The sequence below is a fragment of the Pseudorasbora parva genome, chromosome 13, assembly GCF_024679245.1.
Source record: "Pseudorasbora parva isolate DD20220531a chromosome 13, ASM2467924v1, whole genome shotgun sequence".
NCBI classification, from domain to species: domain Eukaryota; kingdom Metazoa; phylum Chordata; class Actinopteri; order Cypriniformes; family Gobionidae; genus Pseudorasbora; species Pseudorasbora parva.
The window spans coordinates 41,875,132-41,891,169 of record NC_090184.1 but is presented as its reverse complement, the minus strand read 5'-3'; the positions used below and the strand labels follow the sequence as shown (position 1 = coordinate 41,891,169).

Here is a 16,038-nt window from a genome sequence, read left to right as displayed (position 1 = left end):
CAATATTTACTGCTTTAAGTGAATCAAACGTTTTCCCTTCTGCCAGTGTGCAGATCTAATTCATCTGCCTTTGAATAAAAGTTATGTTTACAGTTTCAGAAAATACATGGACTACTTTTATTGTGCTCATTTTAAAAGGGCAGTGAAAAATTCATTATAACGTTAAAAAAAATCATGAAGATTTGGTAGAATAAACAAGTACATTTCAGTTCTCCAAATAATTTAAGGGATTATTCAAAGCAGGATTTTGTTTTTTTATAGTCATATATATTGTAAAATATAAAACAGAAGTAAAAATGTTATTTATAAAATTAAGCTGACATAAAAGCATTAACAGAAATATAAACTTTTCATTGCATGTTGATCCAAAGAAATGCACTTGATGGATAAAATCCCATGCTATATTTTTTTCTTCTTCACTGAACATAATTTACTCAAAAACGTTATGGAAGTAAAATGGTTTACAAACTTATGGCGACCTTAAAAAAAGCCTTTTGACTGGCCATCTTACTGAGGTAAAACAATTAAAAAAAACATTTAATCATTCTAAAAACCATCATTGAATTGTCAGTTAATTCACTAAATACAACATCAAAAGAGTATAAAATTGATTTATTCAAATTCATGTATAACATGCACAAACACATACTAAATGACAGGACACAAACAACTAAAACAAAAACAAACACACTTTAATCAGGCCTGTACAGTCAAACTGAAGGTCTGGCACCACATGACCAAAACATCAGCTGATCTCTGAGGTGAAGGGCTGTAGACGCTGTACAGGATGAAGGTCTGTGAAGGTATTTGGCACCAAACTGGCTGAGAACACAGTGAATCTCACGTTTACTCAAGGGATGTGAAATTCCACTTGTGGAGCAACTGTGTGTATGTGTGTGTGGATGCAAAGCACACATGCATGTTCAGAGTTTCTGTGGGCAGTTTGGTAATCAATCCCAGCATGCAGTGGGTCTTTATGACAACAGGGTGATGAGGGCATCCAGAAACTTCCCTCTGTCCTCCATCTTTAGCTCAATAACTGCAGAGAGAGAGAGAGACACACACACGGATCTTCACATAACCTGTGTTGGCATGTTGATAAATGTACATGTGTGTGCATGTGTGAATGTGTGTGTGTTTTGGGGTCTGGCAGAACTGAAGGCATTTGGCACCAAACTGACAGAAATGATGGGAAAACTGCATGGGAATATAAAGGATCAGTTAGATAGGAGTGTATCAGTTGTGTGAGTGTTAATATTGCATGATTAACATGACCTGTTCAGTGATAAGCCAACCCCCCCTCAACACATTTTCCATGTAAAATTACCATAATTTATTCAACATTTGGCTTTGAAGTTAATCTTGGCACTGGTGTCCTGCAGTGCGACATGCTGTGCGCCATCAACATTTTTTTTTCAACAAATAATTGATACAGATAATTAAATGATAAATAACAATAATTAAATCCATTTTTTATTAATTCTGCATGCAGTTATGTTGCCAACACATAGTCTCATAGTTGATGAGACTTGATGTATTTATTTATTTTAATTATTTAATAAAACCGTGAAAAATAAAAAAAAATAAAACTAATGTTCATTTTTATTATTTAATACATTATTTATTATTAACTTATCAATTTAATAATAATACTAATTAAACACATTCATAAACATATGTATTTTTTTTAAAATAAATATATTTAAATACATATATATATATATATATATATTATGTATGAATATATATGTAATTAAATAACAATAAAAACATATATAAATATTATATATATATATATATATATATATATATATATATATATAATATTTTTTATACACACACACACACTATGATTTTGTATTATTGCAAATTCGCATGCAAACTTGGTGCATGTGTATGTACATGTATGTATGCACATGTGTGTATATATGTATATATATATATATATATATATATATATATATATATAAAACATTAGTTTTATTATATATATATATATATATATATATATATATATATATATATATATATATATATATATATAATCTCATACATACACACACACACACACATATATATATATATATTCATATTTTGTCATTTTACATTTAAATATGTATTGAAATAAAATAAATTATGCATTTTTACTACTATGATTTTGTATCATTGCAAATTCAAATCCAAACTTGTTCAGAAGAGCAGAGAGACGTCACAGAATCTCAAGGCTGCTCTGCCCTCTAGTGGTTGAAGTGCTGTGTGAGATCACGGCCCATGATGCCGCGGTGCAGACTGACCTGAAGTGTCGAAATGATCATGTAGAGTTCTGGAGCTAGTGCTCTCAGCTGCCTTCTCAAAAGCCCGGCCAAAGAAACTTGAAGAAAAAGTAATTTTTGATTGGAGCTTTTGCTTTTTTTTCAGAGTAGAAAAAGAGGTGAATGTAGATCTCTGTATGTAAAAGTATGAACAAACTCACTTTTTCTTGTCAGACGTGTCTGACTCTGGTGGAATTCCCAGGACGATCACGGTCCCCTTCTCCACATCCAGAGGAGCAGCCATTATCAACGGCAGTATCTTACAGCGTTTGTTCCTCGTCTAACAAAAACATACAGCCATGTCCCATCACCACATGTGCTGAACCGGCATAGCAGCTTAATGTGACTGCTGACAAACACCACACACACACACACCATCCCAAAAGACTTCTTTCATTCAGAATTGTTGCACACATGTACTTACAGAGCAGATGAACGCTTTGAGCAAATATTTGCAGAGGAGAGTCAGAGCCAGAGGTTTAGAAAACAGCTTTACGTCTGGTGTTCCCTTCAAACACAAGAAACACTTCAACAACTTGCTTTCAACACAATACAGGAAGTGTAGACAAAACTAATTACGGTCATTAATTCACCCTCTTATCATCCCAAAGAAAGAGCGAAACATTAAATAAAAATACGATTTCTTTATTTAGCTAAATCTATTACTATATCAATAACACTATTGTACTATCAAATGTAGTATTTCATAATAATAATACATTTAAAACAATTCTCAATGAAACAAATCAATCAAAAAGTTATTTCACCAATAATGCTATTTTACTATAAAATGGAGTAATTCATGTTTATTTTGTTAAATTATACATATAAAAAACAACTGTACTATAAAATCAAGTAATGATACTTTTGCACAGTAAAACGGAGAAAGAGGGAATGGAGAAGGTTAAAAATGATCCAAAATCACAATGCAAACCCAGCTGCTCCGAGACACTGAGATCTGCTTATTTAAAAGAACAGAGCCGCACTAAAGTGATGTTTAGAGGTTGAAATGAATCGTTGTATCGCAATGTATGATTCTGCATCTGGAAATTGCAGAGGGAAGCGAAACACAAAAGCCTTTTAACATTATTAACATCAAAAGACTATTTTAACATTTACAGTGTGAGCCTGTGTGCGCGTGTGTGCATGAGGCTGCATTTGAGCGTTATTGTAACTTAAAGGAACTGTATGTAAGAAATGTATTTCAATTAATCATAAAATGGCCCTGATATGTCACTATACATTAATAAATCAAATTAATTCAAATACTTCTATCACTGACAACAGTAACCCGGCCTGGATATTGCCATTTAAAAGTTGTTGTTGCAGTTGTTGTTGGCCTGAAGCTCCGCCCTTCACCTAATCGACAAATCACGAAGTCAGTGGTGTTTCTGCAACGGGGTTGCCAGATCTACTCTAGTTACCACAGCTTCAGATCTACAAACGATCCTGCAGCCAATCTGGCAACCTCGAGTCAGGGGGAGGGGGAGAGGGGATACACCTGCTGTACCAGTTTTGGCCACAATCTTACATACACTTCCTTTAAAGTACACTACCTGACAGTTTCATGCACTTTTAGTATTTACTAGTGTTTGTTAGTTCTAAATAAATTTGGTCCATACCTCCAGTAAATGGCAATAGAGGAAAGGCCCCTGTGAGAGTATGAGGTTAGTGCAGATGCAGCTTGCCACCGTCTGCTGAATGGCCTTCAGTTTCCTCTTGGCCAGATCGATGCCTAAATGCAACCGCTCCAGATTACTCCTACAGACACACAGGCAAGACATGAGGAGTTATTGAAACAGTCATTAAGAAACTACACAGACACTATATGAAATTCTAACCAGTATAGATAGTCAAACCAGTTATTTTAGCATCAAGATACTAATATAGCTTTTTTTTAATTATCTGAATGAGATTTTACTTTGGTATTTTCATTTTGAAGGTTTAGTAGTTTTGTAGTCTTTTTGTCATTTGTACTAGTATTTTTTTTTACATTTTAACATGTTTATGTAGTTAAAGGGTTAGTTCACCCAAAAATGAACATTTGTTTTCAATCCTCAAATAAAGAATCAAACGGTTATGAATCAGTGAATCGATTCATGATTCGGATTGCCAGTGTCACACGATTTTAGCAGTTTGACATGCGATCCGAATCATGAATCAATCCACTGATTCATTACCGTTTGAATCTTTATTTGAGGACTGAAAACAAACGGGGAAGAGAAGACAATGCTGAATAAAGTCGTAGTTTTTGTTATTTTTGGACCAAAATGTATTTTCGATGCTTCAAGAGATTCTAATTAACCCACTGATGTCACATATGAACTACTTTGATGATGTTTTTATGACCTTTCTGGACCTGGACAGTATAGTGTTAGATACGCTGTCAGACTAAATATAGAATATCTTAAACTGTGTTTGGAAGATGAACGGCGGTCTTACGGGTGTCGAACGACATTAGGGTAAGTCATTAATGACAAATTTTATTATTGGTGGTGAACTAACCTTTAAGTATTTTTACATTTATTTCAGTTAATATTTAATTTCATGCAACAAAATAGTTTTTTTAAATGGTTTAAGCATAATTTAACTCTAATAACCCTGTCTCATACCTGGACAGACAGTCCAGAGCCTTGATGAAGTTGTCCGTTGGCGTCTCATCCTTCTCCACGTTCTCCAGCAGGGCGGCCGCAGCGTGAACCACATCACTGGCCAGGAACCGGTTCTTAAAGCCAAAGTGTACACCGAACGTCTGAACACGGATGTCTTTCATACTTAGGTGGAAACAACAAAGCAAACAATTAAACACATGACAGATACTGACTACTTCACGCACAATCTTTTATTTGACTCTAACCCAAATTTATTGGCCGATTCCTCGATGACTTCACGCAGGTTCTCTTTAATTGTCATATCCATCGAGTTAAACTTCTGCCGCACCTGCTTGAGTGGGAGACTGAGGGAAAAACAATCATTAAAAGTATTTTGTCAATTAAAATCTGATTGGATGAACCACATTGTAAAACAATGCAAATCATGAGATAATGAACTTGCTCAATAAATGATTAATAATATTTAAACTAAGCATCTTTATCATATTCTTACTGCTGAAATATGAAACATGGTTTAGCAGGGGGTAAAAAACACACCATAAATGTGATAAATGAATGTAAGGCATGTCCTCTTGTGGGTTATTGCTTTAACATAACCTAAAAGAAACCCCACATGAACCCAGTGTTTCCTTGCCCATTAAAAGCAGGAAGAATAAGACCCGTCCACTCACCCCATGTCAGCCAGGAACTCCTGCAGTTTCTTCTGTCCGTTGATGGACCAGAGTTTAAAGCTGCAGGAGGTGTAGCAGGAGTTACAGATGCTCTCGTACAGAGACCAGTGCTGATACATCACCAACCTCAGACTGACACACGGGGTCAAGGGTCAAATACACATTACACACACAGATCTTCATCATGCATGCTCAAAAGGAGATTCCACTTATGACTTGTGAAAGATAGCAGCATAAATTGTGTATAAGGTGCACATTATTTCTATGCATGAAACAGCATCATTTGCAAGAGCACACCATAGTGCAAAAGTTAAATGTGTCATGAAATAGCTTTTTTAATTTTTTTATACTGTTTTCTGAGGTCGACTAATGATGATTGTGTGGTTTTTACATTAAAAAACATCATAATTAATAAGTAATAGGCTATTTTCTACACTGGTTTTGAGGCTCTCTCCTGAACGCTGGGTTTTGATGGGCGTGCCGCACTGGAGACTTGGAAGTAAATGCTCATGGCTAGGATTGGATAAGATTTGCATATTTAATGAGCTTCAGCTCCCCTGTCAGTTCACACAAGGGAGGGACTGTTTTGAAAGCGACAACCGGGAATGATTCTCTCGATCACAGGGCTCATAAACATCTTTATCAAACAAACACAACGATTTATTTCTAATCCACAGACGATTGATTAGAATACTATTTTTGTATTACATGGCCCAAACGATCGATGGATATAAGCGCGGACCGCACACGTGCGCCCTTCAAATGTCAGGTTAAGAGAGACTGAACAGGGCAGATCAAGAAAGGAATGTTATTTAATTATTTGAGATTCACCGGCCTGCTGACGGGCTTACGTTTTGGTAGCCCGCCTGGAAAACACATAGCCCCGGGACGTTAATAATAAATAATAATAATACATTTTATTTGAATTGCACTTTACATTTGGAACAAATATCAAAGTGCTACAGTTAAGATCATTTAAAAATTGTAAAATGCTAATAAATGTAATAGTTAAAAGTCTTGAGGAGCCCTCAAAATGCTCAGGTAGGGCATTCCAAATCCAAGGAGCGGCAGAACAGAAAGCCCGATCAACCATAGTGCTGAGCTTGGGCTCACAATGTGTCGTCATGAGCCACAGGGCTCTTCGTGCATGTTATCTAAGCACGTTTTTTTTTCTCTCACATAGAATTGTTACCCATTCACATTCATTATATGACTGGCACAGCAACAGTTGGAGTCAAACATCTTATTTTGTGTTCTACTGAAGAAACAAAGACACCTACATGTTGGATGCAAATTTTCATTTTGGGTGAACTATCCGTTTAAGCAATGCACTGGTATTTAATTTTGAACAGTCATCCACAACACATTTTCAACATCATGTGGAGAAGGATACTCATATTCAAAGGAGATCCTCATGCAGTCGATGGACAGCGAGTTCTCCTCATCCTCATTTCTATGGTTGTGTCTGGACACGTGCCGCTGTAGGGTGGCGATGTCTGTCACATATTTCATACTGTATGACAAAGACGCACAGGTAAGTCATGAGATGTTTTGAAGAGGTTAATTATGGCAATACGAGATAAGAATGAGATTCTTACTGTGGGATTTTATCATGAACCCACTGATCTGTTACTCCAATGACACTCCACCTGCCAATCAAAGAGCCAGTTTTCAGTTCTCAGAACACATCTATAGGCTCTACTGCAACGGCTTAGTAGTAATATAACATAAGAAGCTCACCACAGCATGTCTTTGGTGTCTTTAGACATGACCCAGGCCAGCTCAAACATCACCAACGCTGCCTGTAGACAACACAATAAACAGGTTCACTCACCAAAGCCAGCAAATACTGAGAATATATTGAGAAAATTGCATATTCACCAAGTATTAGCGGTGAGCAATTCATTGTGTATTTAATTATGACATTTAATATATTTAATGACTGAACACTACACATTCACATTATTTAGAATTCAATCAGATCCTTTTGAAGTTTAATATTTCACATTAGGACGTGTTCTGCTTTTTCACCCCAAAATTGATGCAATGATTCATGAAAGCTCCACATAGCATTTTATTTGTTTTAAAAACAAGTTTTAGCAAAAACATTATATAGATATTGTGCATATTTCAGAGCAAAATACATAAGTACAGAAAGCTGAATATTGACAAAAGCCTGAAAATATTACTTTTGTAGCTAATTCTCCCAGCCTTATTAATCTTTAGGTAAATCTGATGAAGTCAGTCAAAATATTTTTTGATTCGGCTGTACAGTATTTTTGGATAAACCTGTGAAGTTATCAGCTTATCATATAGCGGCAATGTGGCCAGATCACTAATATAGTTGATACAGTTAATTTAGTCTTTTTTTAAGCACGGATCTAGCTATAAAATCAGATCTAGGGGTGTAACAATATATTGTCACAATATTATCGCAATACAAAAATGCAACATTATGTATTGTGGATAGTGACTCCATTGTGTTTAGTTCTCCCAAAATGAACAGTGAGAGAAAAACAATCAAGTTGACAGAGTTTTAGTGTCAGTACGACATTAATCTATTACATATAATGATGAATATAATGTATAATAATGCAATGACTCATAATGCCAAATGTCTCAAACATTTTAAATACATCTTGTCAGTGACAGAGCGCAAACATATTTATCTAAAATAATTCTGTATTTTCAGCTTCAGAATCGTGAGTATTTTTATTCTCTGTGCATTGGGTTACCAGCACCAAGTCCAAGCATATTCATTTCTAACCCCAAAAAATACCAAACCTAGTATTTGAATCAGTACATTTGTTTGCTAACCCTTTACCTTACGTCTTGGAGTATAGCAATAATATTGTATTGTGAGTTGAGTATTGAAACATATGCAGTGATACATATAAAAACATTAGTTACTCACTGATGTTCCATGGAACTCATACTGCTCGTAATCAAACAGAATCTCTCTCCTGCAAACACAAGCACACGTTTCACAATGTACTTATCACACAAAGATGTGTCAACACTGGTCATTTTTAATTTGGAGAGATTATGATTATGACCTTCGAGCTTCCCATTCCCGTCTGGCACGCTGTCGTTCAATTCTCCTTTCCAAAGCACCCTGAGGAAGTTAATGCAGACTTTAAGAAACGTGACTATAAAGAATCCAGTTACTCGTACATGCATGACATGGATATGAATACACGCCTCATCATAACGCCTCCGTTTCCCAGAAGGCTCTGCACTCCCATCACTTTCATTTCCAGAATCATCACCGTCTCCTTCTTCGTCCTCATCATCATCATCACGGAAAATGTCATCATAGGTCGGAACGCCAAGGTCGTCATCTTGCTTTATCAGGAGCTTAATCTATTGCAGTTGAAGTAGATAAATAATTTATTAAAGAGACTTTTAATTCTTTCATTGTTTTCTATTTACACCTGGTATTAAGATGCGCTTTGGTCGATCGGATCACAAGTGGAGGACGCTAAACACAGGTGTAAATGGGGTCTAAAATGCTTTGAGATCGTCCTCGGGCCTTAGTGCATGAAATTTGTGTTCAGTAGAACAAAGAAATGTATACAGGTTTGGAACAACTTAAGGGCGAGTAAATTCTGACAATTTAGATTTTTTATGGTGAACTATCCATTTAATAACTGCATGTTTGCAACAAGAAGCGCAAGAGATAATAAAGTGCTGAAAATTCATACTTGAGTGTCATTGTAGACGTTGACCACATCAACAGGTCGGTGTGTATCACAGATGAAGAAAACTGAGTCTTCCTCAGGCTGAAGCATCTCCAGCAGGTCCACATTTGCTCCGCAGTTTATTAAAACAAAATACTGGTACTAGAAAAAGAAACATACAGATACAAACAATTACTTCTAGTTTAGACTCAAAAGCTGAGGACTATTGCCTAAATAACAGTCTGTAGAGTTGATATATAGTCACTAATCTATACAGCATTTGTGGCAGAGCTTAAAGATGTACCTGTTCTTTATGCTCCATAAACGCGGTCCCCAAATCCTGCCATCCTGTCACAGGAACCAGCGTATACTGGACGTGATCACAGTGAAACAGAGCCTGGATGGAACAACAACAAACACAATAACTGATTTACACTTTTGGGAAAATATTATGTGAAATTTTCCATGTCAAAACACTTGCAAACATCTAATTTGCAATCAATAAATTGTATTATATATAATTTAGCCATCAGTCTCTCTAGACCTGGGGTTTTCAAACAAATTAATAATAAATTAATACAATTTGATTTAAATAAATAATACATCTAAAAGTACAGCACTACAGCGAGTTGAAAAACACAATAATGTAAGGTAATAGAAACAAAATATTTTACACACATCTATAAATATACATTTTTCACAGTATAAACTGGGTCTTTATGCTTTTTATACTTATTTATATTTATTTCAGCGTTTTACATTTTAAGATGGGGGTCATGGATGTTCTGTGATGATGTGGGATCTAAAAGATTGAAAACATGCTGTCGGAAAACCACTAGTGTATAAATGAACACTAATATGCGACCGTGGACCACACAACCAGTCATAAGTCTCACGGGTAATTTTGTGGCAATAGACAACGATACATCATATGGGTCAAAATTATGAATTTTTCTTTTATGCCAAAAATCATATTAATTAAAGATAATTTTTGCCGTAAATATATATATAAAAATGCAACATTAGTAGTAATATGCCTTGCTAAGGATTTAATTCAGACAACTTTAAAAGGTGATTTTCACAATAATTAGATTTTTTTGCACCCTCAGATTCCAGATTTTCAAAGATTCCAAATATTAACCATTCATCAATGGAAACCTAATTCATTCAGCTTTCAGATTATGTATAAATCTAAAAAACAAAACAAAAACGGACCATTTTGACTGGTTTTGTGGTCACATATGTACTATAAGCGTCTGAATATCTACACCACATATTAATACTACGGTTTTTACACCATACAGTTCCCTTTGGATTCTTTTGCACATGCAAATGTTGTTGCAGGTGTCCAGTGCAAAGTATCTTGTATATTGAATATCTGTGTATGTTGTAATGTTCACAGTTTGTTCAATGTTGCTGTTATTGTAGTATGAATTCATAATGATATGACTAACCTGCAGAACCTTACAGGCACACAAGGCATCAATATCAGAAGACACGAGCAGGGCCACTCTCTAAACACATAAAAAACAAGAGACAGAAAATATACAAGTCTGAGAAAGATAAAGTAGTTTAAGAATATTATAAAATACAAAAATAAAATACAATAACTAGAATACACAATTGACAACATATGGAATATGTATATATTATAAATTAACATATGCTATATAACATGCAATATAAAAACATCATGGTAGTACTAATAGTGCTTTTAAATACTAGTCGCTATGGATATAAAATGTAAATATCAACCGTAACGTTAATCGGGTTTTGAATGACTCCTCCAGCAACAAAACAGAGACACAACCCGTTATTACGCACCTGATTAACGACAACATCATAAAATTCCTTTCGAATATCGGTCACAAACATGTTAAAATATAATATTATAAAGTTTAAATATATAAAACTATCCCTGTTCGCGTTTTAAAACTGTGCTTGTTTTAAACTGCAAGGTTTCCGTGTTTCGTCTGTGGCGCCAAATTTGCTTGTTGTGTATCTAGTACGGCCTTTGCAGAAATAACCAATCGAATAACGACTTAGAGTGACAGGTGGACACATTAGCCAATGGTGTGTAAGGACGAGCGGCACTTCTGTCCAATCGGAAACTTCCCCTGGTAAGTCGAAACGTGGAATGTAAATGCTGTAATAGAAACACAACAAATAATCTCTCTCTTTTTAAATACATTTGGTAAATGTATTAATAAGTTATAATAAATGTATATAAAATGTATTTAACAAATATTATACATAGGGCGTGTACCCAAGCTTGAACGAGAGATGTGATTGGCTGCAGTTCGGTCTGACGACGTGTTGTTTTGTTGCGTCACGTCCTACTACTCACAACAACGCACTTCCCACGGAAAGGAGAGTTGCTGTGTTTCTGTTATTATTGAGTTGTCATCAGTATTCCTCTCATCATCGCTGATCAACTGCTAATATGGTCTGTAATCGATTTCAAGCTACCTTTAAATTTGCCTTAAGCATGACGTCTTTCATTGTTGATATTAAAAGAACTGGCTAGCTAATGCTAAGCTAAAGCAGTAGAAAGCTGCTCTGTCACTGTGGCAGACGTGTTTGTTTGTTATTGAACTCACTTTAAATGTGTTCATTCAGCAGAAGATTTTTCCTGCGAGATTTACAGGATAGGACTACAGGAATACTATAACATTAACAATTCTAACTAAGGAGACAATACGTGCAGCAATAGAAGTTTTTAATTGATTTAATAACCTTTGTTATTAATTGATCTTAAATATCTATCTATCTATCTATCTATCTATCTATCTATCTATCTATCTATCTATCTATCTATCTATCTATCTATCTATCTATTTTTCAAGGTGTGTGTTTTGAATATTCCTGTCCTCTTCCTCCATCAGTTCTCCTTCAACATGTTTGAGCCCCATGTGGGCCGGGGTTTCCAGAACCGTTTCTCCGCCCAGTACCGGTGTTATTCTGTGTCCATGCTGCCAGGACCCAACGACCGCTCAGACGTGGACAAAGGAGGAAAGAGTATGTCTTGGTCCATAGTACTGTAAAGCTTTGTGGAACACAATTCATTGCGGCTCTTGGGTTGCGTTTCACTGAACTAATGCAGATGTCATTTTGTATTTCCAGTAATTATGCCCCCGTCTGCTTTGGACCAGCTGAGTAAGTTAAATGCAGTTAATTAAACATGAATAACCTTTGCTGTCATGTCCTGTATATTGATTTCACATGTGGTTTGTTTTTCAGGCAGACTTAACATCACATATCCCATGCTGTTCAAACTCACCAACAAGAATTCAGACAGAATGACACACTGTGGCGTTCTGGAGTTTGTGGCAGATGAAGGCATCTGTTACCTCCCTCACTGGGTATAAGTATAAAATATACAGCAGATTGGCTGTTACTGGATTCGCTTTGCTTTAGACAAGCAATTATTCAGAATATCAAAATGTCTGTGTTTATCATGTTTTATTGTGTTTTCAGATGATGCAGAACTTGTTGTTGGAGGAGGGCGGTTTGGTCCAGGTAGAAAGCGTCAATCTCATGGTGGCCACATACTCCAAATTCCAGCCGCAGAGTCCAGACTTCCTGGATATCACGAATCCTAAAGCTGTGTATGCTAACATGGCACACTCCTTTTAGGGTGTATTCACACTTGTCATGTTTGGTTGGATTAAAACAAACCCTGGTGCGATTGCTCTGTTAGTGCAGTTCATTTGAATAAGTGTGAACGCTGCCATCGGGTCTCAATCCGCTTCGACTGAAATTTAAACACAACACCGGCCAAAGACATGTAAAAGAATCAAAAATGGGACATGATGTCACAAGATGCGACCCTAAAAAGGACAGAAAACTCAAGCATATCTGTTTTTTCCACATTATTGTCGTGATGTTTCCCATTACAGTTCTCTACAGGCATCAGAACCGCGACTCGTCACAGCAGGTCTGTGTTAGTGTGTGAGTGTGACGGAGGGATTCCTGCTACTGTTTTGTCTCCTTTACACATTTTATAAGCTCTTCACGAGTTCTCATCTGGTAAAAAAACCATCATATGTAGCTACACACATACTGTACAACGAGCGCATTTAGCCGCACACAGCATTGTTTTGGATGTTCATTAAGTTCAGTCACGTAATATACGTAATAAAAGCTATCCTATGCCTTTAGGTTTGGTATTTTTAGGTTTGATGTTAAAATGCCAATGTGAACACTAAGCAAGCCAGGACTAAATGTTCTGTTGTTGTTTTTGTCCAGACCAAATGAACCAAGAGAACCGAACTACAACCGTGAACACTCCCTAAAAACTAAAATATATTTTTAACATTATAACAGCTAATATCTAAATCTCAATGTGCAACATTTCCTCTTTTTTCCAGATTAGAGAATGCTTTGAGGAATTTTGCCTGTTTGACCACAGGAGATGTGATCGCTATCAATTATAATGAAAAGGTGATTGTCTGTTACTCAATATAATTATTGATGTGGTAAGAACCCTGATACACTAACCCAGAAATTTCTGTCTTCCAGGTCTACGAGTTGCGTGTCATGGAGACCAAACCAGACAAGGCTGTGTCCATCATTGAGTGTGATATGAATGTAGGGATGCTTATTTTATTAACAGTTTACATAATATATAAACTCTCCTAACCCTACTGATTAAAAGTTTGAGGTCAGTAACACAGTAAAAAAAGAAGAAAAAAACACTGAAATTAATACTTTTCAGCAAGGATGCATTAAATTGATCAAAAGTGACAGTAAAGACTTTTATAATGTAACAAAATATTTCTATCTCAAATGCTGTTCTGATTCCACAAACATAAACAGTGTTTTCAACACTGATCATAATTATAAATGTTTTTTGAGCAGTAAATCATCATATCCGAATAATTTCTGAAGGATCATGTGAGACTGAATACTGGAGTAATGTAAATGCTAAAAAATTCAGCTTTGATCACAGGAATAAATTACATTTTGAATAGTTTTATAGTTATTTTAAATTGTAATATTATCTCACATCTATATATTGATGTTTTACTGTATTTTGATCACATAAATGCACATTTATGAACAGAAGAGACCATTTCAAAAACATTATAAAGAATCTTTATATTGACATAATGCCTCTGTATCTCTAATTACACAATTGTTTTGTCCATCAGGTGGACTTTGATGCTCCTCTTGGTTACAAAGAACCAGAGAGACACATGCATCATCCTGAAGAACCAGCAGTATGTTCGGACAATTCATTTCATCACACTATAACTCAGTATTTTGATTATAATTCTTCACATAAATGTTGTTCTTACTGATCCTGTGTTTGTCATTCTGCTGTAGGAAGAGGAAACGGATCCCAGTAACTACGACGTGGACTTTGGCTTCAGAGTAAGTCAAACTATTTTTTTTAAATACAATATGCTCCTTGATATATTTTAAGAAATCAAATGTTACCTTGACAAGTTGTTAAGACTTGGTGTTCTCTCCACAGGCGTTTACAGGTTCTGGGAATCGTCTAGATGGGAAGAAGAAAGGCATCGAGCCCAGTCCAGCACCCCTCGATCCCAGTGACATCAAACGGTACCTTCCTCAGTCGGACCCAAACCACTTCATTCTCACAGTTAAACGTGTCCATTTGAATAATTGCTGTTTTTGAATTCATACAGAGGAATTCCTAACTACGAATTCAAAGTCGGGAGGATCACCTTCATCCGAAACTCTAGACAACAGCCCCGCAAATTTGACATAGTGAGTGAAATTACAGGGCTAAAAATATTTAGGGCTTAAACAAATTAATATTTCTATAGTCTTAGGTTGTCACAAATTTAGTTTAAATGTGTTTTTTCAAATCTCGTCTAATCATGTATTTTCTTGTTTCCAGGATGAAATGGCCACCAACTTTATTGCATTCTCTGGGGAAGGACAGTCCCTCCGCAAAAAAGGCAGAAAGCCCTGATTACACAAATACAGTTGACCTGGACACATCAGAAAGTCAACAGCTGTTTGGTTATTTGTGCTGTTTTTCAACTACCATATGCTCAACATGCACCTGGATTTCCATTAGGACCCGACTGATGTTTCTCTGTACATTACAACTGTTGTTTTACAACTGATTTGGCATACTCAATCCCCTTTTCATATATAAGGAAACAAAACCAGTGACCAAACAAATTTGTATACATAATACTTCAAGTAATTTAAATAAAGATTACCTTGCTATTCATCAGACTCGTTCTTTATTTACTCTAGGATGAGTTGTCATCAAGCTTTTGTTTAATGTCTGGTGCTATTGTCATTGCTTTATGAAACATGACATATGAATCTTTTCATATGACAAAAGGTTGTCTTGTTCATATTAAAGGAAAGTGCCGTACCAAATACAACTTGACAAGCCATCAATTGCCACAGAAAATATTTTCAATGCACAGTTGAACTGCAAGTATAGCCAAAAAGACTAGATATTATATTAACAACATACAACTACTAAAATTACAGCTCAAATAATGTTTTTTTTTTCTTTTTTCGGAAGCATTTTTATGCACTTTTCAAAAAAAAAAAAAAAAAGTATATATATATATATATATATATACATACACACAGACACACTCACACTCACACACACACATATATATATATATATATATATATACATTTTTAACCTTCTCAAACGCTCCATTATGAGTGCATCACAATATGATTTAAAGGCATAGTTCACCCTAAAATGAAAATTCTGTCATAATTTACTCTCCCTCAGCTTGATCAAACCCTGTATGAG

General features: G+C 35.5%; 2 protein-coding genes across 2 annotated transcripts; one reads left to right on the top strand and one right to left on the bottom strand.

Annotated features, from left to right (window-relative positions):
- Positions 1–603: 603 nt before the first annotated feature.
- On the bottom strand, positions 604–11,269 carry cdc45 (CDC45 cell division cycle 45 homolog (S. cerevisiae)). The gene is made up of 18 exons (XM_067412787.1): positions 11,100–11,269; positions 10,730–10,789; positions 9,580–9,672; positions 9,300–9,437; positions 8,797–8,958; positions 8,652–8,710; positions 8,510–8,558; positions 7,336–7,397; positions 7,194–7,244; positions 6,989–7,108; positions 5,596–5,727; positions 5,170–5,268; positions 4,925–5,086; positions 3,935–4,073; positions 2,737–2,820; positions 2,474–2,592; positions 2,295–2,371; positions 604–1,039 (listed from the first exon to the last, which is right to left on the bottom strand). The coding sequence occupies exons 1-18, from the start codon at positions 11,148–11,150 to the stop codon at positions 975–977; spliced, it is 1,722 nt and encodes a 573-aa protein (XP_067268888.1). The 5' UTR covers positions 11,151–11,269; the 3' UTR covers positions 604–974.
- A 313-nt stretch (positions 11,270–11,582) lies between these two features.
- On the top strand, positions 11,583–15,486 carry ufd1l (ubiquitin recognition factor in ER associated degradation 1). The gene is made up of 12 exons (XM_067412786.1): positions 11,583–11,721; positions 12,161–12,293; positions 12,399–12,431; positions 12,516–12,637; positions 12,753–12,883; positions 13,646–13,718; positions 13,797–13,865; positions 14,429–14,497; positions 14,604–14,651; positions 14,755–14,843; positions 14,930–15,011; positions 15,145–15,486. The coding sequence occupies exons 1-12, from the start codon at positions 11,719–11,721 to the stop codon at positions 15,217–15,219; spliced, it is 927 nt and encodes a 308-aa protein (XP_067268887.1). The 5' UTR covers positions 11,583–11,718; the 3' UTR covers positions 15,220–15,486.
- Positions 15,487–16,038: the final 552 nt, after the last annotated feature.

What these genes read in the sequence shown, in the direction of transcription:
- cdc45 (XM_067412787.1), bottom strand. Translation starts at nt 11,150, where the DNA reads ATGTTTGTGACCGATATTCGAAAGGAATTTTATGATGTTGTCGTTAAT. An exon ending in ATGATGTTGTCGTTAATCAG is followed by an intron (nt 10,790 to 11,099) that starts GTGCGTAATAAC and finishes TTATGTGTTTAG; the next exon opens with AGAGTGGCCCTGCTCGTGTC. An exon ending in AGGATCTCCTTTGAATATGA is followed by an intron (nt 5,728 to 6,988) that starts GTATCCTTCTCC and finishes CCCGTGTGTCAG; the next exon opens with TCTGAGGTTGGTGATGTATC.
- ufd1l (XM_067412786.1), top strand. An exon ending in ATCACGAATCCTAAAGCTGT is followed by an intron (nt 12,884 to 13,645) that starts GTATGCTAACAT and finishes TCTTTTTTCCAG; the next exon opens with ATTAGAGAATGCTTTGAGGA. An exon ending in CTATCAATTATAATGAAAAG is followed by an intron (nt 13,719 to 13,796) that starts GTGATTGTCTGT and finishes TCTGTCTTCCAG; the next exon opens with GTCTACGAGTTGCGTGTCAT.